At 39.8% G+C, this 27,826-nt stretch overlaps 1 protein-coding gene across 1 annotated transcript in view; it reads left to right on the top strand.

Annotated features, from left to right (window-relative positions):
• Nucleotides 1–27,826, top strand: part of LOC122983818 (alpha-2-macroglobulin-like) — a 41,156-nt gene that overhangs the window by 7,990 nt on the left and 5,340 nt on the right. The window contains exons 12-30 of the mRNA XM_044353945.1: nt 4,309–4,533; nt 5,330–5,371; nt 5,972–5,993; nt 6,388–6,533; nt 8,886–9,035; nt 16,070–16,216; nt 16,370–16,469; nt 16,569–16,689; nt 19,137–19,362; nt 21,754–21,880; nt 22,460–22,581; nt 22,709–22,760; nt 23,533–23,616; nt 24,475–24,651; nt 25,698–25,773; nt 25,985–26,141; nt 26,266–26,340; nt 27,057–27,219; nt 27,317–27,504. Coding sequence (XP_044209880.1) covers nt 4,309–4,533; nt 5,330–5,371; nt 5,972–5,993; nt 6,388–6,533; nt 8,886–9,035; nt 16,070–16,216; nt 16,370–16,469; nt 16,569–16,689; nt 19,137–19,362; nt 21,754–21,880; nt 22,460–22,581; nt 22,709–22,760; nt 23,533–23,616; nt 24,475–24,651; nt 25,698–25,773; nt 25,985–26,141; nt 26,266–26,340; nt 27,057–27,219; nt 27,317–27,504 — 2,400 coding nt within the window. The remainder of the gene's footprint in view (nt 1–4,308; nt 4,534–5,329; nt 5,372–5,971; nt 5,994–6,387; nt 6,534–8,885; nt 9,036–16,069; nt 16,217–16,369; nt 16,470–16,568; nt 16,690–19,136; nt 19,363–21,753; nt 21,881–22,459; nt 22,582–22,708; nt 22,761–23,532; nt 23,617–24,474; nt 24,652–25,697; nt 25,774–25,984; nt 26,142–26,265; nt 26,341–27,056; nt 27,220–27,316; nt 27,505–27,826) is intronic.

Genomic DNA, 27,826 nt, shown 5'->3' with positions numbered 1-27,826 from the left:
GAAGAATCAATTTAATTCTTGCTTTGATTTGACAGATTGCTTGTTTTGATAAGTAGGCCTTCATGTAAAAAACTGAGGTAAATTAGGGTGACCCTTCTAACTTACCCATTTGTGGATGTCAGTTTCCATTCTAGTCCAGTAATAGGGGCTGATCACCGCAAGTTTTTTCCACACCACAGTATGATCCATACCTACTGCAGCTCAGTTCTTCAAATAGCTGCTGATAGCACTACCTTGCCTAAATGTTCTTGCTTGTTTCTTCTTCTCCAGCAAATGTAATGAAGAAGTCCATCTGGTCAAAGAGAAGCTCAATGTAATCTTAATACAAAAGAACAAATGTGATTATTGTGATTGATGGTATACAACATCAATACTAACCAACATCAATACTAACCCTTGAGCACAAAATGTGAAGCTCTTCTTTTTATGATATACCTCTCATGTTTACTGAGACCTTCCGGAAAGTGATTATGGAGTTTGAGACCTATAATTTCTTTTACAAGTTTTGCTGCTATTTCTCCTTCTTTCTTTCTTTCTATCTGTCTTTCTTTCTATCTTTCTTTCTTTCTTTTTTCTTTTCTTTTTATTACTGACTGTCCCTCAAGCCCTATAAAACCCCAGGTGACTGTGCTTTTCAAGCTGTTGCACCCAAATTATGGAATACTCTTCCCTTATCACTGTGATTCCTAGAGTCCTGTGAAATCTTTATGAAGCAGCTGAAAATGTTCCTATTCAGTTAGGCTCTTGGTTAGCCTGTCTGAATAGTGGCTTATTTCCTTGTCTGTGTTTTGGAACTTTTGTACTTGTTTGTGTGTCTCTGTCCTCATTTGTTTGTTGTTGCTGTGATTTTAACTTGTCAGCCCTGCACTGTCTGTTATGATATTTTTCATTAATGTGAAGCATTTTGTGATTTTATATCTGTGAAAGGTGCTATACAAATAAACTTTACTTTACTTACTTACTGCCAGTGATGCAAGCACTCTGGCTAAACAACAGAAATTGGATTTCAGAGCAGGACGTGTTGGTGGAGAGAAATTAAGTGGACAAGATCTGAAGAGGCTCATCACTGGGTATATCATAGAGGAAATGTTACCTATTTCCACAGTTGACTCACCCTCATTTAGACGCATTACAGAGAAAATACCAACAAAGAGCGATTTCAAGCTGCCACACAGAAAGACATTTGCTGGCTACCTCAAGAGAAAATGCGGTGATGGCATCTAATTTGAAGGCCACATGCGGAGAGGTAGACTATGTTTCCACTACAGCTGACATCTGGACAGCTAACAACAAAAGCTTTCTGGGTGTAACAGTTCACTGGATCAACAGTTTAACTTTGGACCATAGCATGTTAAGGAATCAGAGGCAGGCACACATTTGATGTTATTGGCACAGAGATAGAATTCATTCATTCATCATATGGACTGCTTGGCAAAATTGTAGCCACTGAGACAGACTATGCATCAAATTTTGCCAAGGCATTTAAAGCCTGTCACATTCTGAACTGGAAGAAAAAAGTGACGAGGATGTCACTTTTACAGATTTCACAGAAGCTCCCGCCACTGAGACTGATCAGTTTACTCTTCCCCCTCATTACTGGTGTGTATCACATACAATTTACCTAATTTCCACCGGTGAAATACTTAACTGCCAGTGCTGACACCAAGGCTGTGTATAGGAGTAGTACTATGAAAATGCACAGCTCTTTGGACCAAGGCAAGTCAATCTACATTTGCATCAGAACATATGGAGGAAGTCAGCTGCAGAAAGCTACTGGTGCTGTCATCCACAAGGTGGAATTCCTTTTATGAGGCCATTTCCAGAATCACCGAAATTCTCATGAACGAGCTGAATAGCCTGTATGTCAGACTGGGAAATAAGTGCCTCAATGACAAGGATTACCAATACCTGCAAGAGTACTGCACCATCATGAAGTCGCTTACAGCAGCATTTTACAAGGGCAAACTGTTGTTATGGGACTTTATGACCAACCCTTGGAGTCCTGATGTCGAGGACACTTGCCTTGAAAGACACCCTATCAAGGATGACAGCTGGCCTTCCAGATGTCATCGTGAGGGTGTGCCTATATTTCTCAACCTCTTATTTTTTTGTGAATTTATTTGGGCAGATTTGTTGCATTGCACCATTCATGATAAGAGGGAAGAGATCTTACTGCAATATTTGTTTTTAAAGCAGTCAGTACAATTATCCAAACATCAGTAGTCAAAACACATAAGATCACTTGTAGTGATCACAGTTACAATGCCCAACCGCTTATATGGATCAAAAAGCTTGGGACAGAGTCATTCCTATACAAATGCTGTTTAAATAATTCACTTATACTAATGAGGTAGTCCAATTGCAAAGTGCAGTCCAGTTCGAGACCCACTGTGGGGGCCTCCTTCCTAAGGTAGATGAATACTTATTTTAACACTTTAATTTTCTGAAATTAAAAGCATAATTAAAACAAAAGCGGGATTTTGAAACCTCTTTTATTTGAATAGAAATACAAATGATTTTGCTGCCTCAACAAATACAGGTACAAATACAAATACTGGTTTCTCTGCACATCCCTAGTCTTTTCACATATGAAAACATGGAAAAAAAATTTAAACTATGGTAATTCTATATTCTATTTTCTTTTTACCTTACTTCCATTGTACACGTATGATGTGTATATAGCGGCTGTGGCACCATTATCAGGCGTTGCGGCGCACCTCTGCAGGGTTGTTTGGAGGTGTGGGGTGGACCTGTTTATATGACACCACAGTGAAACAATCAGAAAATAATGTTTTATTCCTCTCATTGGATCTCACCGGCTTCCTCCTTGCCACTGTGTGCTCTCCTCATCCACTCTCTAGCTCGCTCGTTCGTAATGAAAGTAATATAACGAGTAATGTAACTAATTACTTTTGATACCAAGTAATAAGTAAAGTAACTTATTACTTAGTAATAAGTAAAAAGTAACTTATTACACTTCCTGAGTAACTTGTCCAACACTGATCTCTAGGATGTAGACAGAATTGTTTCCTTGTCAACAATCAAGAGAAGACTTCATGACCACAAACTCAGAGGATTCACCACAAGATGCAAACCCCCTGGTAATTCTCAAAAACAGAGAGGCCAGGTTGCAGTTCACAAAAACATACAAAACAAAAGCAGTAGAGTTCTGGAACAAAGCACTATGGACTGATGAAACAAAAATCAACCTCTATCTAAATGATGGAAAGGAGAAAGTGTGGCGAGGAAAAGGAACAGCTTATGACCAAAGGCATAGCACCTCACCTGTAAAACATGGTGCTTCTGTTATGGCTTGGGCATGTATGGCTGCCAATGGAACTGGTACACTGGCATTTATTGATGATTTTACTGCAGACAGAGGCAACAGGATTAATGCAGAGGTGTACAGGACACTTCTGTGCGCTCATATTCGGACAAATGCATCAAAACTCATTGGACGACAATCCTAAACATACAGCCAAAGCAACCAGGGTCAAGAGGTAGAATTTCCTCAACTGGCTGAGTCAATCCCCTGATCTCAATCCAACTGAACTGCATTTTACTTGCTGAAGACCAGACTAAAAGCAGAGACCCCACAACAAGGAAGAGCTGAAGGTGGCTGCAGCGAAGTCCTGGGAGAGCATCACCAGGGAAGATACAAAGTGTCTGCTGATGTCTATGGCTCCAAGACTTCAGCCAGTCATTGACTGCAAAGTATTTTCTGCAAAATATAAGATATCAAGTCACAATTGACTGAGCATGATCACGGCTCATTTCCAAGTCAGCACATGAAATTTAGTGTGATTAATCAGTGGGTGGAGTTTATAATAAAAAAGCAAAAATTTGAGCAATACTGAACTAAAAACTTTGAAAAAATCATTAACCATCATCTTTTTGCAACACACATTGCAAATTGTGAGGAAACTTTGCTTCACTGTAAACTATACTGAATTATGAAGCCCATTAGTCAATGGGTAGAATCAAGATAATGTGGGCGCTTATCAATAAATTAAGAGTTCTTGTAAGAGTTGTTACCACTGTCTTATGCACACTGTTTCAACATGTTGAAGAGACTTTGTTTGACAGACCTGCCTGTTGCTAAGCTATAATTGGACAGTGTTCAGAGGAGGGAGTTAGCAAAGGATCATTAACTTAGGCATCACTACAGGATAGCCAATGTTAAAAGACTCTTTGTGAGCTTGCTGCTTCTGACAATAATATTTTAAGAATGATAATTAGTAATAAATGGAATATATTTTGTCATTTGTGTTGTTAGCTGGTTAATAGCACTTCTTCTCTACAATCCAGGCTAGCCTGACACAACGCCCGGAGCAAACATACCAAAGTCCACACTATGAGAGAGCAGAACAAACTCTGTCCTTGGTCCGGCCGTTTTCTCCTCATTCTAAAACGGTCAGCTTTCTAGAGGTGAAGAAGAAGGAGAAACCACTTCCCTGTGAAAGAGAAGAGCCCATCTCCATCCAATACACTATAGTAGGAGAGACCCAGGGCTCTGTGGATGTGATGTGTTTGGTGAGTGCTGGGTGTAAAGTGTGTGTTCACTTGGTGATAAATCACAACAACTGAGACTACAAACTACCCTTGAAAAAAGCAATGGAAAAAAAATTCTTTGCATTTTTTATTTCCTTGAGACAATAATAGCAACAATCAATGTTTTTTTTTTTCCTGGAGCGACTTATTTGTTGCTATCTTCTTGTAAGGAAGCAAACTGAAAAGTCACACTATTTAAAGGCATCTAGTGAATTTTTTTTTAGCATAGCATACCTAAACCAAGTGGTAGAGATGGCTCAATCAAGTGAAGTTCAACACATTTTTCAATAAGATATAGTGACTCAAAATGTGTTCTGCCAAACAGTTGAGCAGAACCTTAAATTAAAGGGGCAGACACACATCATGATTGTAGTTAAGATTTGGGAATCGACTGATGAGACCAAGTCAGGCTGAGTTCCTTGTGCTGTAGTCTGGGTCAGTTGTTGTTGATGTTCAAAATAATTCTATGGTATGTAGTGTTTAAGAATCATATATACAGTTTACATCATACATGTTCGTAGATTGATTTTTTATTTTTACCTTCAACATCACAGGTTTGGGTGGAAGCAATTATAAAAATGCACTGAAAAGGGTGTGCAAACAAAATAATAGAGATTAGAGAGAGAACGGAGAGAGAACGGTGAGAGTATTATTTTGTTATCCAAGTTTCAGTACAGAAGTACAGCTAGGATTAAGTTCACCTTGCTCTTACAAAGTTCCCTCACATCCAGCCCTCTCTGGAAAGTTTACAGTTCATGTTTCTCTTAATTTCCACCAGATCTTATCCAGAGGAACCATCATCAAGCAAGAACTTCAGAAGGTCTGTTGTGGAAATTTTCCTGAGAAAGAGGCACATGGAGACATAAAGAAAGCATTAAACATTGTTACTTGTTGAAGCAGTTGTAGACACTGTACAATCCCTCACATCATCAGTAACAATTATACAAATGTCCAAACACAAACAAAAATACAACCATCTTGTATTTTAGGAGAGAAAGCATGTTGTTCAGCTGGCCCTTTCCCTGAAGCCAGCCCTTTGTCTAAAGATTGTGAACCCAAACTAGACAGCTTTATACCTCTCCAGAAGCAAAGCTAAAAACAGTCTGGTACCTAAATGGACACTTCCACAAACCGTTACACCTTCTTACAAACAAGTATGGTCTCTAAAACAGTAGGCTTAAGACAAAGATATCTCTAGCTAACCCCAGAGGTCAGCAAGCAATCCTCAGATAGAAACAAGTTCAAGAGTTCAACTAGCCTAGGAGTAGGATTTCTTCACCAACATGTATCCCCAAAATGACAATGACATTACATCACATTCAGTTGATAACAAACATTGACCCCTTAGTTTGAAAACATTTGTAACATATATACGAAAGATTTATAAAATGATAACCTACTATTCAATTTATTTTCACAGGTCACAGTGCAAAAGGAACCTGGTAGGTAAAGATGGCTTTGAAAATGACTTAAGTGAGAATTATCTACCCATAAAGTCAGATTTGCAGAAACACTCTCAAGCCAGTTTTATGTTTTACTAATAAAATATTATCCAGTAGAATTTTGCTTCATTTCATACACCAGGTGGAGAAAGACAGAGGAGACAAGGGGAGAGAGAGAGAGAGAGAGAACTTTAATTAAATCTATAGCACTTCAACTAGCCGATACATGGATGATCCACGCATTTCTTACTTAGACATAATCAAAACACATGTTTTTTGGTCCAGGGAATGAAAGTTTCCAAGACCTAAAATTGTAAATGTACTTTGAATTTGTGAAGGATTTGTGTTGTGTTGGTTTATATGGCTGACCATGACATTTTGTTTGCTTTTTCAGTGACGGAGGGGGAGGTGTCCTTTCAGTTGAAAGTGTCTCCAGAGATGGCACCAGAGGTCCAGGTTGTTGCTTATGCTGTCCTCCCCAGTGAAACTATAATAGCCCACAGTGCAGACTTCTCCACAGAGAAATGCTTAAGTCACAAGGTCAGTGCAAAAAGAAGAAGATGATGATGTAGATTTAGATGTAAAATGATATATCAGTGTAGTCTCATGTTTAGGCTTCTTCTTTCACAGCGGTTTCATTCAGCTGTGAAAAGCAACAGTATGTGCAAACCCAGTGGTTAAGGTGCAGTCACACAAGCACCAACCTGCAGATGTCCGATCTCCATTTCATTTAAAGCCTGAAAAACTGACGAATTCAAGGGCACATTTCCTGTTGTGCTGACTCAACATTCACCTTTTTCAACTATCACCTGCCGATTTGCATGGTCGATCAGTGTATCATTGCAGTGTTCTAGCAGAGTGACATCACCCCATTTAGGGCATTATTACACGGACAGGCTGCAAACCACAGTATCACTCTCAAATGTGATCCCACAGCTCAATATTTAGTTACTACCCCCATTAGAACCAAAACATCAGTCAAGTCAACCGACTCACGTGGAATTATTATTTGAATATAGAATAACTACAGCGCTGATGTATGGTGTCCAGGCTATGACCTCATCACTCCCCAGAGGGAAGCACCAAGCTCAGCACAGCAGGGCCAGGGAGTGATAATAACTGAAGGAAAATCTTTCAGTTAGTTCAGGCAGCCAACTTGATTAATCACGGCGGTGTACTTATATTGTCACTGCTCTGCTCACTCTTTTACTGCATGCCTGTTTCCACACGGCTCACCTGAAAGATATGGTGTCAAATACTGCAACTGCTGTTCATGTAGAATTTCAAAAGCTCCACCTCCACCCTCCTTTGCTCGGTTGGCGCATACGGCAATAAAGGTTCCTAGCTTCCGAGTTTGCTTCTGTGCTGTGTAGCCTATTGAATATGCACAGCAGTGTTTCTCCCACTGGCCCCACCTGGCCCTTTACATTGTGGCAACATCACAGATTTTTAAATCGCTTTTCTCAGCTCGAGGAAAGTTTTATAAATATAAAACCTGCATGGATCAAAAATTCACAACAGAAAGAGCCATAATTGAACTTGTTTGCAGTTCAGGGTGTCCTGTCAACAGTTTTATAGAAGTCTCATTTACAATGGTGGTCTATGGGGAAAATGTTTTTTAGGCCGCAGGGGTGTTTTTCGCAGCAATACCGTGAGTAACCACTGGGAAAAATTGGCTGCAAAGCTGATTGGCAGCACCCTATCCACCTCTTATAATACATCCATGTCCTGCAGATTCTGAGTTTACCTTCCCCTAAGGTGAAGTTAGTATCGTCACTCCCCACTCCCAGCTGTTCCATGCGTTGGCTGAGTGGTGCGGCAGCATGCATGGAGCTAAAGAGTGAGCAGAGTACTGAGGGCTTAAATACACCACCATGATTAAAGTGGTGCATTGGATATATGTTGGAGTGCAGGCTTCAACCCAAGTTGAATGGATTATTATATAAATGGAAATATGTACAGTGATGATATCTCCCATCTAGGCTTGGACCTTGTCACTCCCCACAAGGAGGCACCAAACTCAGCAGGGAGTGGGGAGTGACGATAACAACTTCCCCTTGCACGCCTCATTTCATATCTTTCTTTAGTCAGATGAGAGGCTAATGTAATTGTACCTTAAGAAACAGAACAGAAAATCATGAGCTACATGGGTTGTCCCTGTATCAGCCAAATCAGCTACATATTGAATCTAATCACATTTTAAGATAAGTTTGATAAATTTCCATTTACCACTGAGATCCATCATGCCTCCAGACAAACAAACTGGCCTGTTCCTGGACAGAAATCTGAGGGTGAACAATCAGTCTATCATCTTAAAAATAAGAAAATGTGTCTTCTATATACATATTATAATAACTACTGTAGGAGCCATGAATGGATTAATTTTCAAGTTTGAATGAATTGCAAAGTAATAATTTTTTGTTTTATATTTTGGGTTATTTTGGTTTGTTTATTATTGCATGATCACGGTGATTGATAATCAGGTCACATGGATATGGGCGGTGGTATCCTATAGTTAATATAAGCACCTGTTCACCTGCATGCCAGCTGGTAAGAAAGAGACCGAGGGTGAGTGGGTTGTCGTATTTTTGGTTGACCGCTGTTTTACATCTGATCGCTGTGATTATTTTGAGTATATTTTGTGCACGTTATAATAAGTTGATCCTTTTCATTAATAAAAGTTATTAAACTTATTTTTTGATCTCAGCGAATCTTTTTGGTAGCGTGTCAGACAAACGGCAAACAAGGCCCAACCTCAGCCTCTCAGCGACTTTTACATTGTTGCCAGTAGTCGCTACAACTACTTCTATCAGATGATTCACTGGAGCAAAATACAGCAGGTTTACAGCTCTAAATGTCATTATGGTGCATCTGTTTGTGTGTGTGTTTCAGGTGTTGTTGGAGTTTTCTCCGTCCTCAGCTGTTCCAGGAGAAGAAAGCATCCTGAAGTTGACGGCCCATCCAGACTCTCTGTGTGGCGTGAGCGCTGTTGACCAGAGCGTCCTCATTAAGGAGCCAGGGAAGACTCTGAATGTAGACAAGGTCAAAATCAACCACAGCAGATGCATTCGATTATTTTATTTATTTATTGTGTTCTGTGTTACATCAATGGGTTTGTAACAAGCAGCAATTTCCACAACTTCTGAGTCTGAAGTTAATGCTGAAGTACGATAAAGTGCCACCGATCGTCCCTAGATGCTCCAAATGACTCCTATTCAAAAAGCATGAACTTCTCTCTGGAAGTACTAAGTTGGAGATCAGTCTCCATCTCTAAATTCAGGCCCTCTAATAAGTGTGCTGGTGGTCATTTTGACTCATAGTAGCTTTGATATCTGCCGTGTAAGCGTTGATTGACAGCTGTGATTGACAGTTGGCTCACCTGCTGCTTTCCCCAGCTCCGGGACCCACACTGAGTCGGACTATTGTCTCAGTATTTCACTAAGTTTAATGTTACTTGATTACGATACCTACCTTGTTAGCACAATTTAGCTTAAGTAGCTAACGTTAGCCCAAGTGTGCAGCACTTCCGGTATGATAGCATTAGCTTGGGTCTGAGGTAGCGCGGCGTCTTTCCAGGGCGTGAAAGGCAACACAACGCACTCCTTTTTTGGAAGGTCCTGGCTCCAAACTGAAAAGATGGCGGCAATCATAAGCTGGAACTCTGGGCTTCAAACCAACTCCAGTGCAAACCAATGGGTGACATCACACCTCACTACATCCTTCTTCATATACAACCCAGTCTCACAGCAGTTTGTGAAATAGTCACGAAATTTAATCTATATGTTCGTGTACATGGACTCAAATTTTCCATCTTTTTTGTGAGTCAGCATGACTTTCAAACGAATGTATTTCAATTGGAAGTGTGTTTTATGCTTGCACCTAGTTTTTATTTTCTGCCAGTCGGGACTTTGGAGCATAGAAGCTGTATTGTTTGTTATTCATTTTTTAAATATAATTGCTACATTACTCAACATTTAATCACAAGATTTTATAATTGTTTTTATTTATTTATTTTAATTTTATCAGTAGCCACAGTCAATGGGCTGCATCAGTCCAGTGGGCAGAGTGGAAGACCTGCTGCCCAGAAGTATTTTCTTTACCATGTTAAAATTTTCTTTTAATGATATCTTTAACATTTCTCAACACAAAAACACAAAAGTGTTCTTGATAACTCAACAATACAATAGGTTAATGTTATGGTCATCAGTTTTAATAATTTCTCCTTCGATTCTGAGAAATAAAGTTTTTTTGTCAGGTTTTGATAGCGATAGGCTAAGGAAGTGCATTGTGTTGTGGGCATGTTCAACTACTGTTTTGGGTTGTCTGCCGTCAGTGGACTTCATTCCATTTCAAATTGCTTCCGTTTGCTGCAACTTGAATCCACACACCGTTGTCTCTGTTAAGAAAAGGCATTTTATAGCCTGTGATTGTAAAATGTGAAGTTGCTCTTTTAATTTCATATTTCCAAGAATATGTGGCTGAGGATATTTAATATGAAATCATCTTTCTTAAAACATATCAATTAATATTGAGCCACGTCATGCAATAAAGCATGTTGTACCATCTTGTATATGGCCATATAAATGGGATGAAGACAGGGTTATCAAACTAGACTTTACGTTTCACATTCCTCATTTAATCCCTGCACTTTCACATATCACCTTCATATATTTCATATATTACTTTCATATACTTTCATTATTTCATATATTTCATCAGAGTGGACTTTAGAATGTGCATTGCATTCAACCTCCACTGTTACATTATTTAATCATTTATGTACATGTCACATTTAATTGTTACTCTTGTCACCTTCATATATTTCATACACTTCATTTCTTTGTCCATAGCACAGTCCACATTTCCTTTGTCAATATTTAATTTCAAGTTTTATATCCCATTTCAAAACTATTACTATTCTATTATGTAAATAAACTTTAAAATTTCAATTTAAGATTAGTATTATTTAGATTATTTCACTATTATTAATATTAACTTACTTTTATCTATTTTTATTCTTCTGTGTTGTGTTTTTTGGGAGCAAACACCAAGACACATTCTTTGTATGCTTGCATTGACTAATAAAACAGATCCTGATTAAATGGGTTATGTCATGTTGACATAAATCCCAAAACCAAGAATCATAAAGATACAAAAAATCTCCAGGGTTGTGTAAATAGAAGCCTATGCCGCAACCCTAACCCAAGCACTTCAGGCCTTCCCTCAAGCCTGTAGTAATGCCCTTTTTTATCAGCAGTATTATAATCTCTGAAGGTGACTCATTTTGGTCATTATTTCCTCTAAAAAAGAAAAAAACACACAAAAAGGTTTGTTTTATATCTTGGGCCTTCAAAGTTTTCTCTGAAACTAGGCCTGGGATGGTTTGTGTCCATGAAATGAGAAAATTAAAACTTTATTGTGGAGCTAAACCAAATACATCATTGGAAAGGTCTCAACCTGCAGAGTAACATATGTCAGTATGAAGATTCTACATGGCTCCTGCTTTGAAATACTGACCTTTGAACCTTGACCTTAGTGCATGTTTGAAGGCTTATAATTCAGCAACAAAACAGGCCAAAGACATGAGACCAACAGTTATAGAGAGCTCTTGACCTCGGCTATCATGTGAGTATAATCAACAACTGGGTTTGCTATCAGATATAGGTAAAATATGGTTAAAATTAATTTTCACCCATCTAACAATTAGATATTTAAAATCGTATTACACAAATGTGTTTACCATCCCCCTAAAGTCCTCAGTGTAATTTCAATTCAATATTTGTAACTTCCAATTCTAGGAAAAACACTAATATATTTTTAAAAAACTACAATTCCCTAGAGCCGTGCCATGCAGCTTGATACAAATCTTGATACAAATCTACACCACAGTTGTAGTTCTTCAGGTTTAGGGTTGCAAATAGGGTTGCAAAAAGATATATCTACTGAATATATCAAATATCTAGTACAGCCGAACTAGTAATTACACTGCATCTAGATGAGCTATGTTAAGAAAATGTAAAGACGTTGGTTTATTTCAGATATTTTAGTCAAAACAGGAGTCGAAAGTGCCAAGTCTGCCCACACGATGGCAGACTCCTCTGATGTCATGCTCAGAACACTGCAAATGCAACGCCACTAACACACTGTTAGCTTAGCCTGTTAGTACCTGCTACCACCAATGTTACTGAAAAAAATACATAAATAGGTTGTAAGCTATTTAAATCTAAATCCCTGGAGCTGTGTGAAAGTTAATCAGGATCCTTTCCAAGAAATGGAACAAAACCAGCTGATGCATCATGGCAGACAGGCTGGAAATAAAGCTGCTAATGTTAACTTCCCTGATTCACTCAACACTCAACAATTCATAAGAACTTCATACAAACTCTGATTTTAATCCTGCTGCTTTGGTTGTTAAACTGTCACATTCAGTGTGTCTGTCAGTCAAACTGTCAGGTTTTGTCACGTTTTATGTGACCAGCCCAATTTCAGAAAAGGACAGTCATATTAAATCTCAACATTTTTGAATAGAGCTCTGCACACAATAAGTCAGGTCCTCCGGTATGTCCACCGGACAAACACGGACCATTGACTGTACTAATAAAATGAAAATAAAGAAATAAAGGAAATAAGGACAAAATGTGGGGTTAAATGTTGAATAATGTAGCAGTTATAGTTAAAAAAAGAATATTAAATAAGAAAAATAATACAGCTTCTGTGCTCCCAAATCCTGATTGACAGAAAAGAACATGCTCCATGAAACATACTTCCAATTGAAATACATTAGTTTGAAAGTCGTGCTGAGTGTCACGAAAAAAATGAAAATTCGTGTCCTAGTACATGAATCTGAAGGTTAAATTTCGTGAGTATTTCATGAATTGTTGTGAGATAGGGTTGTTATATATGGTTTGTAACCTGAAAGTTGCAGGTCTGTATCCTGGGAATGGTTGAGAAAATGTGTTTTTATGGAAAGAGAAGAGTAATGCTTTCTATTTCCTAACTATTCACTTTTGAGATCTTCCAGAGCAAGACAGTGAGTGGAACTGCCCAGGTTTAGTAAATTTAACCCTAGACACACCCTAATCTTCTGAAGTCAACTTGTTAGGTTTCTCATGTGAGTTTTGGTGCTAAAAAAGACATTAATATCTGGAAAGCAACAGCAACAAATTTCTGACATTAGTTCCTCACATATGTCTATCACTCATGGTAACTTGTATGTAGACAATTAGTCTTTCAGTATATGTATATCAGTATACCTCTAGCACTGAAAATAAGATAAGAGAACTCTCAAAGTTGTGACCCTGGTCCGAGTGTATATGGGCAGGGACACCGAACTTGGAGAACCATTCTGCCACCAAAACCTGAGCCACAGTAGAGGCACATTGATCACGGGTGGGGACGGCCAGTGTGTACTTACTGAAGATGTCAGTCATCATGAGGACATTTTCCATTCCATTATGGGCAGGTTCCAAAACAGTGTAGTCAATGGCCAGAATCTCATTAGGTCGTGAAGCCAACAAGTGTCCAATGAAATTTCGAGCAGTGGGTTGGGTATCCTTGGCAACTTGACACCTCTCACAGGCCTGACACCAGTGCGCCACCTCAGAGGACATACCTGGCCAATAACACTGCGGCCATAGTAACTCCAAGGTTCTCTCCACACCTTGGTGGCCATGCTCCTGGTGAACCTGAGTCAGCACCTTAGCAGGCAACAACAGCTGAAGTACTGCCTCAGCACCATCGGGGCGAAAAACCTGGTGGTACAAGACTCCATCCTTCTCAACCAGGTGGTCCCACTGTCGAAGCAGTGCCAATGCAGGCTGAGATGCCCATTTCCGCTCCTCATAGTTGGGACGCTGCTTTCATCTCCAGAACACCAAGACTTCCTGGATCACTGAATCAGCCTGCTGGAGAGCACCCACGTCAGAGAGGGTATAATGAGGCAAGACAGTAAAGGAGCTTGGGGTACTTAAGTCTTTCCCAACTGCAAGTCTTGCCGTAGTGGTTTGGGGAGTAAAGTGCCAGGGACCAGGGCTTCCATTTACTGTAAGCTGGGTGTATACTGACGAGACAAGGTATCTGCATTCTTATTGCTTCTTCCTGACCGGTATTTAATTTCAAAGTCAAACGATGCAAGTTGGACAGCCCAGCGTTGTTCAGTTGCACCAAGCTTGGCAGATGACAGGTGACTAAGTGGATTGTTGTCTGTGTAAACAACACACTTGTGGCCTAGCAGGTACTCCCTGAACTTCTCCGTCATGTCCCACTTTAGCCCCAAGAACTCCAATTTCACTGAGCTGTAGTTCAGCATGTTGTGCTCTGTGGGCCTCAGACCTCGGCTGGCATATGCTATTGGTCTGACTTTGCCCCTTGATCCTGTGGGAGCACTGTCCCCAGTCCACTATGACTTGCATCCACCTCCAGGATAAAGGGCAGGGAGAAGTCAGCATAGGCAAGCACTGGTGTCATGGTGAGCTTTGTCTTCAGTGCCTCAAAACTTCTATGACACTCTTCTGTCCAGTTCCCAATGAAACCCAGTTCTGCCTTCTTCTTAGACCTTGTGCCCCCCAGCTCTGCCACCAGCCTATGTAGCGGGGCCGCCAACTTGGCCAAACCCTCCACAAACCGGCAATAGTAGCTAGCGAACCCCAGAAAAGACCACAGCTCTGAGACAGTAGTGGGGGGTTGCCAGTTAGCCACCACTGCTACCTTGCTTGGATCTGTGGAGACACCCTTGTCGGAGATCATATGGCCCAGGTAATGCACCTACTGTTGGAAAAATGCACATTTGGTGAGCTTCGCCTTGAGACCTTCCTGCTGAGCTGACCCAGCACCATCTCCAACCTTTCCAGATGTTGTTCTACTGTGGAAGAAAAAAATACAATGTCATCAAGGTAGAGAGGCAATGATTGGCCTTGCTGGTCTCCAAATAGCTGCTGCATTAATCTCTGAAAGGTGCTGGGGGCGTTACAGAGCCCAAAAGGCATGCGATTCCACTCAAACAGCCCAAATAGAGTGCAGAACGCAGTCTTGGGCCAGTCTTTCTCAGTGACTGGAACCTGGTTATACCCACTGGCGAAGTCCATGGTGGAAAACCCGTCAGCGCATCCAGGGATTCCTCAATGCGTGGCAGAGGAAAGGCATCCTTCTTTGTCTTGTTGTTCAGTTGGCGGTAGTCTACGCACATGCGCAGACTGCCATCCTTCTTCCTGACAAGAACAATGGGGGAGGCGTAGGGGCTGCGACTCTCTCTGATCACCTGTGCCTCTAGCAGTTGACGGGGGTATGCACCTGTAGCGCTGCCTCACAGGAACATCATCTAAGAGGGGGATATCATGGGCTATCAGATTAGTACAGCCCAAGTCCCCATCATGGACAGAAAACACGGAGGTATACTTCCTAAGAAGTGACCTCACCTGTCCCTGCTCTTATGCAGGCAAGGGGGACAAATCCATGGCCTCTATCTGATCCGGCACAGTGCGATAAACAGATTGAGACCCCACTGTAGCTACACCAGATGGCACCTCAGTGACCCCTGTGGGCAAGTTGACAACTACAATGGTGCGGGGGTAGAGCAACACATCAGTGGAATCAACATTAACGATTGGTATGTAGGCTGTGTCCCTTGTCACCCGAACTATAGCAGGGGACGCAAGCAGTCCAGCGGGAAAGCCAGAGTCCAGGGGCTCAAACAACACAGTAGTACCTGAATACTGCTCCGAGCACGTGGCTGCTACAACCTTCATCACACCACCTGGGATACGACAAGCCTTTCTACCCTGAACCTTTACCTTTTTATTATTAATCCTGCAATTTGCTGTCGTAAATTGTCTGATGGTTTGAACACTTTGAACACAAGTCTTAATTTGTCTGAATCTTTCCCAGTACTGCCTTCCTTCCCACATGATATGAATGGAGTATTAGTGTAGGTTCAAAGATATTTTTACAGAAATACTTTCCAAACTGAAACATTTTGTTATGAAAGAGTACCCCATATCTGTCAAGACTTTTATATTGGTCAGTGTTTACAACAGCAAATATTTCACAAATTATAGCCTTTCATCTTTCTTTCTTTTCAGATATTTGACTTGTTGCCTGATAAAAAAGCATCTGGTATTCCACATGACGTTGAAGATCCTGTAGCGTGTATAAATTTGAGACAAAGAAGATATGTTTTGCCGTACCCTGGACATGGCGAAAAAGATGACGCTTACACAGTTTTCCGGGTAATCACTATGCACCAATTCCTAAATTAATTGCTGGCAGGACATTTGCTGTGAAAATGCAATGGAAGATACTGAATAACAAACTGCATAATGGATACTACAATACAGACCCAGCTTTGAAGTGCCATCTTTATATGTTGGTGGTTTATGTAGAAAATGGGCCTGAAGATGGCAACAAATCTGTTCCTCAGGATGCCATCATGTGTGAACTTTAAGGGAACAAAATACTACAGTCATCATTTCCCTCGATCAAGTAAGACACACGCTGAACATTTACAAGCTATAACTTCAGGAATGTTCACTGTTTCAAGTTGACCACTGATTCTGATTGAATATTGTCCTGTTTCTTCAGACGTGCTTCATGTATCTTTCGGTAGCGCAATGGACTATGGAGATGCAGGTCCACCTCCACCAATAGAGACGGCCCGCTCTTTCTTCCCTGAGACTTGGATATGGGACCTGGTGGAAGTTGGGTGAGCTTTTATCACAAGCCTCTTTACGTCATGTTATTTGTCAGCTCAGACACTTAACCAAAACACTGCAGATCTTTTTCATGCTATAAAGAAACTGAAAAAGAACAACAACAACGGGGACAAATTGCTCTGTATTGGCAAACAACAGCAATGAAGTTGCAGTTTTTCATCTCTTGTTTACTCTGTTTCTCATACACACTCAAAACTTTCTATGCTGTGTACACTGATTAAAGATTCTATTTGTAAGAGTCAGAAATTCCTGCAGTCAACATCCTGTTGGTCACACTCACGTGCGTGCTTGCTCAGCGGCCTGAGACTATTGCAGGTTATGTCCTTTTCCTCTCTTACACTTCTCATAATAACAGAAAAGATCTCAACCGTGTTTCAGCAAAGCATCTCTTACTCCCAGTCAGTCAGCCTCCCCATAAACATGTGACCACCAACAGAAAAAGCAAAAGGGGTTGACATTGTTTGTTGACATTAGTGGGAGAAAGGCAAGGCACTTGGGAGTGTGCAAAAACGTCACATCCTTTGGATTTCTGCTGAAAATTCGGCACAGGTCCTTCACATAGAAATCAGTCCACAGGCTGTTACAGACAACCGAGAAAGTTGGGGAAGGTCTCGTTTTCTACGTTATGTTACAACCTGTTCACTCATTGGCAATAAAAAATGATTAATACATGTGAATTGCTTCACAATTCTTACACATAGAACCTTTAAGTATGGTTAATGAACTGCTCACTGTTTATTTTTTTCCCCCATTTATAGAATGTTTTTCAGCTGGATAAATAATGTAGGCTAATTGTATCCATCATATTTTGGGAAACAAATCAACCTAATTGATAAAGTTTCTTAATGAGCCACAGTACTGAGATGGAGACAACAATCTAACAATCTAAAACTATCTAAATGCAGAGATACAAAAGAAGTAAAAGAGAAAAAGGGGTGAACTGACCCTTTAAATGGACCAGTGGTGAAGAGATTCAGGTGTATCTGAGGAACTAAAAAGTTCACCTCTATGAGGAACCATAAAGCACCAAAACACAGTAATAACACTGAAATTCCTATTCTGCATATCTGCCCAATAATAATAACAATAACAATATTAATAATAATAATAATAATTTGTATATTAGTATTGTATTTGTGTAGCACCTTTCATACAAAAAATGCATCCAAAGTGCAGCTCAATGAAATTACATGCATCGAGTGCTTCACATCAAGAAAGACATAAAAGACATAAAATGAACTTCAGAGGGAAAATAAAACCCTTTTGATAATGTTAATAAACATAAGATAAACTAAAGTGAAAATACAATACATAGAATGCGTACCTCAGTTGTAGTAATTTGAGACTTAATATGCGAAAACTCAAAGTATTTTGCCATTTTTACACAAGATGGAAGATAAAGCCCACTGATGTCTAAAACAGAATACGTAATAATAATAATAATAATAATAATAGTGAGTTGGCTTCCCTGACATCTATCAGTAGTGTGTTCCATAGTTTTGGGGTGTAATTGACAAAGGCTGCATCCCTGATTTTCTTTTGGCTGTTGCTGGGAATCTCCAATAAACCAGCATCAGATGATTGCAGTGTTCTTGAGGGCAAATAGTTAACAATGGAGTTAGCAATGTAGCTTGGTCCTAGCCCATTAGCGGCTTTGTACGTAAGGAGGAGGACATTAAAGTCAATATGAATGTTACAGGAAGCCAGTGCAGAGCAGCTAGAACTGGACTAATGTGCTCTCTCTCGGTTCTGGTTAATAGCTGAGCTGCAGAATTTTGAATGAGCTGAAGCTACCAATCAGGCAACAACTACTGAAATATATTATTATTATTATTTAGTTAACTTAGGCCAGCAGGGCCACACCTCAACCACACCTCGAATCCCCTTTCAAGCCACTTATTCCTGGTCAACCCATCCTGCCCTGTTTGTCACAGATTTCTGGATCCACCCTCCCTTTAACTTCCCTTCATCCATTCACCTTCCTACCTCAAACCTACCCCATCCCTCTCTCTGCTCATCTCTACCCACATCCCTTCATGCTCTCTTCTCTCCTCCCCTCATCCTTTCCTATTCAATACGGTGCATACCTCTCCCATGTCTCATTCTAGGTACCGTCTAGGGGCCTGTAATCAGCTCAGGTGGAAACACGCCTGAGACGGAACTCCCACACTGACTCTCCCTCCACCCAGACCAACCTAACAGATGACCTCCTCCTTTCACCTTCACCCCTCCCTTTTACATCCATTCATCTTATACCTCCTGAATTTCCATTAAATCTTTAAATGACATATTGTTGTGACATGGCTCTTGCTAGTGAATGAGACCTTAAGCAGCAAAAATGAAAAATGTAATTATAAACTTGACAGGACCAATCTGAGATAGTAAAAGTATGTTTCTCTAACTCACATAATGTGTCTGTGTGTATGTCTTGATCCAGAGAGTCTGGAATGAAAGATGTGTCCCTCACTGTCCCAGACACCATCACCACCTGGGAGACGGAGGCTTTCTGTTTGTCTCCTCAGGGTTTTGGCTTGGCTCCTCGTAAAGAGCTCACCGTCTTCCAGCCCTTCTTCCTTGAGCTCAGCCTGCCCTACTCCATCATCCGAGGGGAGCACTTTGAACTGAAGGCAACCACCTTCAACTACCTGTCCAGCTGTATCATGGTAATGAATATTTTAACACTCACAATACTACTTAATCATTGTATGTGCTGAAGAACTATCAGAATAAAAGAATGTAAGCACTGGAGTCAAAATCTGAAACTGAAGAAAATACACTGAATGTTACAATGTAAAGCCATAGAAGTCATGACTGTTACTATAAGTTGCCATTGTAGTAATTTAACACTGCTTTAACACTGCACATTTCTCACTTGCACTGCATGCATGCACAGATTAGAGGGTTACTGTCACACAAATTCTCACACACAGACCTTATTTACAGTTCATTAAGTTGTTATGACTAATACACTAACATGTCAGCAAACAACTGTCTACTTATACATCCCGCAGACACAAAGCAGCATTAATATCCTATTTGAGTCCAGTTTGTGTCCACCAGATGAATGTAAGTCCAGTATTAACTCTTCTTCTAACTCTAGTTCAGTCTCTACCAAAAAGAGTAGTAGTCTTTAGCTTGTTAACTTTGGCTCTCTGTCATTTTGTGCAGACAAACGTTAGGTTTGTCAGAGCTTGTTATATTTTTATTGATTTTATGGTTCATCAAGGATTTTGTATGGAGAGTTTAATGAAGAGTGAGACTCATCCATACAAGCCAATCAAACACCAAATGGAAGTGTTTCCATATACTACATACATATACTACTACTCTCTAATCATTAAAATAAACGTTGATCAAGGGATCAACATTTTGTTGTGCAATAAGTTAGTTGTTGCCTGATTGGACAGATAAACCTATTATGCACAGACAGGAGTTTCAGTGTACATAACTTTGCTGCCTGCATCCTTAATGGCCTGTGTGTGTCTATTATGTGCTGCACAATATATTTATCCCCCTCCCTCCGACGCTTCAAATAGGCTAAAGTTCCGTTCTGTTACATTAGAATACCAGATTTTATGGACCAAATATATTCAGAGCTGGACTCAAAATATTTGGGGTTGTATGCTGTTGCTGGACACGAACAAAAACGAGACGCAAGAGGCTTTCTGTGAAATCTACTGTGTTTCCACTGGAGTTGGTTCAACACTGAACATTGAGGGAAACAAATTAGCTGTCTTTCAGCTTTGGGGGGAATCTGATGTTGTGTCATTTACAAATATTGGGGAGACAAAACTCCATGTTTCATATTTTGGAGGGGGCGTGATCCCCTGTCTCCTGCGATGATTACATGCTTGCAGTGAAAAATATTACTTCATTACCAAGGTGGGAATTGAATTTAAAAAAAGGGAATATAGGCTGCCAGTCACAAAACTGAAATGAAATTTCACATTTAGAACGCTTTCTCACGCTCACCCTCCTGAATCCCAATTATTGGATGAAAATAAGTGTTACATGTATGCTAGATAGACAGAACATGTTGGGCCTTCAAATCTACTACTGTACATATCATTTTGTTTGAGTTTGTAAATGGTGTGTTGCTTGGTCGTTTTAAATATTACTGCTGCAAGGAATTGTGGGACAGAATTATCTCCTTTCATTTCGTAAAGGATGGTCAAGAGTAGCCTGTGCTAAAGGAGATTAGAAAGAAAGCACTGAAGCACCTTTCCTTTTTAGAGAATTCGATCAGCTCTTATCATCTCTGCCACTTAGATACTTCCAGGTCATTTCACTCAGTTAAGAACCTTCCAAGCAAAAAAGACTAGTTGACTGCAGCCTAGGTCTTGAGGTGGGAAATTGGCGGTACAGATGTCACTGAATATCGATCCCTGCTCCCATTCACACATGACCCAATGCAGGAAATGTTCCTGAATATTTCAGGGATAGACTGCATGTGTGAAAAGGGCTTAACATTACACACTGTGTTGAATCATTATGGTTTGGGCCCTCAAGACATTTGCTACAGGGTAAAAATGTAACAAAATAACAACCCCTTAGCCACGGGGCTGCCCCAAGAACATTCTGCTTTGAACGCATTGATATATAATCTGCAACCCCTCTATTATAGCAGATGTTTGTCTGAGGGCAGAGGGGGAGTCAGTCAATCCAAAACAGGGATACAGACAAGCTTTAATGTCACAGCATAAAATAAGAGGACCTCCCAGTGAAATGAGACATCACTGGGATCAAGGACATGAGGCAAAGGACCAAGGTTGCATTATATTTGAAGAATTCAAATTCACACCAAATAGCTTTTATTCTGTTATCTGTCCAAAACAATTACACATGTAGGTCATGATGTACATTATTTGACACAAATTTTCTCTAATAAAAAAGAAGGCCTGAGCATATACGATCACTAATTAAACTCCAAAAATATCCATTACTATTAGTATTAAAATATTTTAGTCAAAAACTTTTGTTCATACCAATATGACTGTCAATCATTTTTCTTGTAACTTTACTGGCTTAAAATTGAGATTATGTCTGTTGAACAGGTCACTGTGACTCCAGCGCCCTCCTTAGATTACACCCTCACCCCTCTCTCTGGTGACCAGTACACATCCTGTCTGTGTGCCAATGAACGCAAGACACTCAGCTGGACCATGGCACCTTCAGTCTTAGGTAAGTGTCACACCTTTATCCTTGTGTGCAGAGATTTTGTTAATACAATCAGAGATTGCTAAAATATTATATATAAACTGCTACTCCAATTTTGTTTCTGATTTTCCAGTGTTCTGTATTTCGTGGTAATTCAAAATAAATCCATGACAACAAACTGACTAAAGCGACTGACTAAAACTGATTTAAATTGTAGAACTTGTAAGATGTGTTCTAGGACTTTCATGAACATAAAATAAACTTTAATGTAATTTTTGTATCTATTGGACTATACCGTTGCTATGATATGCCATTCATGTAAATGACCATTTAGAAACATGTATTACAACAAAATATTTTTGCTCTATATTTTCCTCTCTGCTCTATATAAACTTGTCAGGCTGAGTGATAAGAAAATATATTAATTAGACTAAAATAAATTATAAAAAAGACTAGAAGGGATTTTCTATTTATTCCCTACACATTTCATTCCTCCAAACTGTGTCACGGTGGAGAGGGATCCACCGTAATAAAACACTCCAAGCTCCAAGAAGTTTTATGTAGATAACAGATCTTCATACATGTTTTTATGATCATTTTTAGGGGTCATGAATGTGTCAGTGAGTGCTGAGGCTGTGGCATCCCACGGGTCATGTGGCTATGACATTGTGACCGTGCCAGAGAGAGGTCGCGTTGATGTGGTCACACGATCTCTCATAGTGAAGGTGGGTACCTTAAATACAAGACGACAAAGAAAAAAGTGTATACTGTACATTTGATGACAAAATAAATGATCAGCTTTGACAGAGCACATGTGCTACTTACATGATTTTCCACCTCTTTCCCTCTCAGGCTGAGGGAACTGAGATGACAAAGACTCACAACTGGCTGCTCTGCCCAAAAGGTCAGTATGGTTAAGACCAGGGGCCAGATGCATAAACGATGCGTACGCACAAAAACCATGCATACGCCATTTCCCACACATAAACTGTTATTTATAAGAACAGAATGTGTGGTGAGAACCTCACACAGTCTTCAGACTAGCATACACATGTTTTTCTAAAGCTATCTGAGTGTGATGTGATGTGAAGATGAAATATAAGGTGAGAGACGCAATCTTTAGTAAAACATGGTTTAAGTTGATAACCAGTTACACTGACTGTGTGATTTTTGTTATACAGAGATTTGTAAAATGCCAATCAAACGCACATTTAGAAATGCAACATTGATTAATTACTTTTGTGTGATTCATTTTATCATTCTTTTAATTTACATAGAGTCAACGTTTGATTTTGCTGTTAGTATTCTTTTTATTTTATCCTTAGTTGAGACACACCTTGTAAAGTCGGTTTACATATGAGAGCTACAAACTAATCATTAATTGTATATCTGACATATCACTGCCGACAATGGTTTACAGACAGCTGTTCTGCTGTTGGAGAACCTTGCTGGTGCAAAACTTCTTTCCTGTTTGTTTCACTGGCAGGTGTACAGACTGGTGGAGCAGGCGGTAAAATGATATGAAAACATCTGATTCAGGGCTTCATCCATTTATGGCTCATTCTAAATGACATCTGTAATAAGGCGGTTGCTTCTGCTTGACTGTCTCACACTAAGGTGATAGTTTTCTGCACCAGAACTCATACTTGTGTTGTTGTGTTTCTTGCTATAACCAGGAGAGGTTTTGACAGAAGAAATAGAACTACAACTCCCTGAGGAGGTGATTGATGGGTCTGCCCGTGCTTCACTATCAGTTCTGGGTAAACAGATTCCTTGATATAAATTCACTATTGCTTAATAAAACAATACTGGCTGGATAACTGTGTCACTTCATGCTGTAACACTGAAATTAAAAGCATTAACCACTTTTGATGAAGTACTTAATCATGACACTTTTTTTAACCATGGCACTTTCATAGAATATACACAGTATATAGACTATACAGTATATCCTGGTAACTATAAAAGGTTAAGGGATCATACAGATGCTTGTGCATTTTGTAGCCCATTTACTACAAGTTGTGTATGTTTACATTACAACTGACTATCTCCAAACCGTGCCATGAGATTATAGGTTGATTCACTAAATTCCAGACAGTCACTGGTTTCAGGTCATTTTAGCATGTTAAAAAATCCAATCTGAAGAGACATGTTTGAAACCTGCTTGAGATAGATAATCCATTTATGTCAACATTTAAGCCACAGTCTGTCAAACAAAGACTGTTTAAAAACTTTTCCTTGTCAAGGTATTCAAGAAAGGTTTGACACAAGAGATTTTTTTAAAAAATAGCTGCCAAATAGCATCAAATAAATGTACAAAGTTTTTGGAAAGCACTGCTGAGACTGTGGACATGAGGACATTGATACAGATTTCCAAATCGTGCTATCCGACATGCAAATTAAATTATAGCAACATTGGTTGAGTAAACAGTGTCCAACAAGGCAGTGTGTGTCTTATCTATCTATTCAATATACTGAAATGTATTCATATAGAGTAGCACAATTAGGATCACAAAATTGTTCAGCATCAATGGGTGTATAACCTCATTTGTCTCCCAAATGCAGAAGTTAAAGATCAGGTTAGTTTCATGTCTTAAGAGCTCAGTGTTTTTGTGCAGGTGACATCCTGGGCCGGGCCCTGAAGAACCTGGATGGACTGCTGAAGATGCCGTATGGATGTGGGGAGCAGAACATGGCTCTCCTGGCCCCCAATATCTACATCCTCCAGTACCTGAAAAACACACAGCAGCTGACCCCAGCCATCATGGAAAAAGCTACCAAGTTCCTGACTAGTGGTGAGTTGCTATTTAATACACTATTATTCCATGTATCATATGTAAGAGGTTTTCAGACCATTCACATTACAAGTAGGATCTATTACAGGAGTATTTGTATTACTACTGTACGAACTACTGTCAACATATCAGATTTAAATTACTCAGAATAATTTCCTCTTTCAGACTGTGAATCATTGATGCATTAATGTGTAGATAGTGTCTGTTGTTGTGCGAAACTACCTTATGTACTGAGGTTAGATCATATTTGTAAGCTCATAGGTTTTGCATTCAAGTGTTTCACTATTAACTACAGCTGTCACAAAAATGTAGCGAGTGCAGTGGTTAGTCCAATATTTCCCTCTAAAATGCATAAATGAATAAAACTGTAAAAAAAAAAAAAAAAAAAAAAAGGACCCAAAGAACCTAAAATCTGTTCTTAATTAAGTAAAGTAATTTAATAATTGTATTTTAAATAAAGTGAGGAGGGGATGAATGAGGGCCAGGGATGGGAGGGGTTGAGGGGTGAGAAAGGTCAGCCACAAAGGGATGAATTGATAGTCAAATGGGGATCAATGATATGCCAGGAGTTGTGGTAATAAGAAGAGTGAGTGAGTGAGACTCTAGGTGAGGGTGTACCTTAATGACACTCAAAAAGTTCAGCATGCCGACATATGCCACACACTGGCTTTTTGAAGCCTTCAAGATGGCCGTGACTGTAGCTGTGGTAGACTTGTGATGAGCAGCAGCCGAAGCTTCGATGGGCAGGGATTCCTTTCCTGGATGCAGTGAAAGTGGCCTCAATACAGAAAAAGTTACCAGAGTATAGTTCTGGGAATATTCCTGACCTAGACTGAACCTGACGAAGATGAGGATGGACTCCATTTGTACAAGCAGTTTCTTTGGAGGGGAGCATTTTATGATGTTGCAAGTCATGGTCATTGTCTTAACCCCTAAGCTACAGCCCCTCATATGAAAAAAAGTCAAAAACTGTCTATTTCACCAAATTGTTTTAATCATCAGATCATGATCATAATCATGATTTGCATGTTATGATTATGATACAGGCTACCAGAGGCAGCTGAACTACAAACACTACAATGGTGCTTACAGCACATTTGGACATGGAGAAGAGAACACTTGGTGAGAAAATGACTGAATCACAGTGATGTCTATCTGTAGACATACACCTGAAAAACAATACATTAACTAAACTTCAACACTGAACTGCAGTGCTATTTAACTGGTATCTGGTTACAATTACATAGTGTATCATGGTGACAGGTGACACATTTACAAAAATCAGGCACACCTCCTTTTAGTAAATATCTGACCTCGTTTAACTTATCTACAGGTTGACTGCTTTTGTGCTGAGATCCTTTGCCAAAGCAAAGTCTTTCATCTACATTGACCCAGCAAAGATTGAAGAATCAAGGAGTTGGCTGGAGAGACAACAGCTTCAAAATGGCTGTTTCAAACAGTCAGGAAAACTCTTTAACAACAGAATGAAGGTAAGTCATGGAGTTTGTATGAAAATGAAGGTACTGTATTTCATGTCAGCATTTTCAGCCAGCCTATAATATGTTAGTGTATAATATTTTGTGTGTAAACATGAGCGATGCTTCCTCTCTACAGGGTGGTGTATCTGATAAAGTGACTCTCAGTGCTTACATCACTGCTGCCTTCTTGGAGATGAATATTTCAGTTGATGTAAGTACCATATGTGACAACTATCTGTAAGAGAGTTTGATCAACTCTCCTGTTAAAGTCAACGGAGTCAAACAAATTGCACATAGCAAAAAAAAAAGGAAAACAGAAAACTGCAGCAGACACATGGGTTCAACTCTTGGCAGCAGTGCCCCAGCTTCACCATCAGTTCCAACAAACACAGTTGGCGTGTTCATGGGTAGGAAGCCAGTGAGGGATGATGTCCTTGTCCCTGCACCAGGGACTCCTATTTTATTGTTGGAATTTATTGTCTTATACTGTATAATTTATACGCTGTAAAGAGACAAACAGTGAAGTAAATGACAACAGTGTACAAGTTTGAGTACCAATTTTTTTGCACATTTGTCTTACATATATACTGTAAATATCAGTCCTGTGTTCCATCACTTTGCCTCTTTAACCTCATCTTATCAAGTACTGGTTTTGTTCTTGTCTATGATTTTTGAACAACTGGGATAAATGCACACGATTACAACAAATCATCTGCTCTATTTATGTTGAATTACAGTATCAGTCAAAGGTTTAGACGCACCTCTCCATTCAGTATATCCAAACTTTTGACTGGTACTGTATTTGTATACAAATAGATTATATTAACATAATAAATAACAAAGCAATTAAGTTACTTTTTAGGATCTATTGAAATTGAGAGAGTGGATCAAAACATGCATATCACTTTTTTTTTTTATCTGTTTCAGCATCCTGTGGTGAATAAGAGCTTGTCTTGCCTCAGGGAATCCACCAGTGACCTCAGCAACACCTACACTACAGCTCTGCTGGCATACGTCTTCACCCTGGCTGGAGACATGGAGACCCGTGCTCAACTTCTGCAGCACCTAGACAAGGTTGCATTACAAGAAGGTAAGTCACAATCCTAAAACAAGTCATTAATACCTAGTTACTGTTGAGATAGCTCACCTTGTGCCTGTCTGTCTGTTTTTTGGGTGGCTGCCTTAAGGAGATTTCCTCCACTGGTCTCAGACAGCAACAGAATCATCAGCCTCTCTGTCTGTGGAGATCAGCTCCTACGTGCTGCTGGCCAAACTCAGCACCTCCCTTTCTGCTGAAGACCTGGGCTACACCAGCCGCATTGCCAGATGGCTGACAGGCCAGCAAAACCATTATGGAGGCTTCTCCTCTACACAGGTACATCCCAACAAGCTGCAGCTGTAGTTAAAGCAGAGTTGCACTACAGGTTGACAATTTTACTGTTAACAGTGTGTATGTTGTGGGGACATTTTCCATGTTTAAACCAGCTCAGGTTATCTCGTTGTTGAAAAAGCTGACTCTAAATCAATCTCAAATTGGAAACTACAGGCTTGCCCTGCTGCTACCTGTTGTATCTGAGGTTCTAGGGCAGTGGTCACCAACCTTTTTAAGCCCAAAATCCCTGACCTCGGCCTTTGTGAAAGGCAAGATCTACCTACTAAAGCACTGAGCGAAAAAGACAGCCCAGATTGTACTTCCA

Source organism: Thunnus albacares, chromosome 6, assembly GCF_914725855.1.
Source record: "Thunnus albacares chromosome 6, fThuAlb1.1, whole genome shotgun sequence".
Lineage (NCBI taxonomy): Eukaryota > Metazoa > Chordata > Actinopteri > Scombriformes > Scombridae > Thunnus > Thunnus albacares.
The sequence above is the reverse complement of the archived record's forward strand: the minus strand, read 5'-3'. Positions and strand labels throughout refer to the sequence as shown.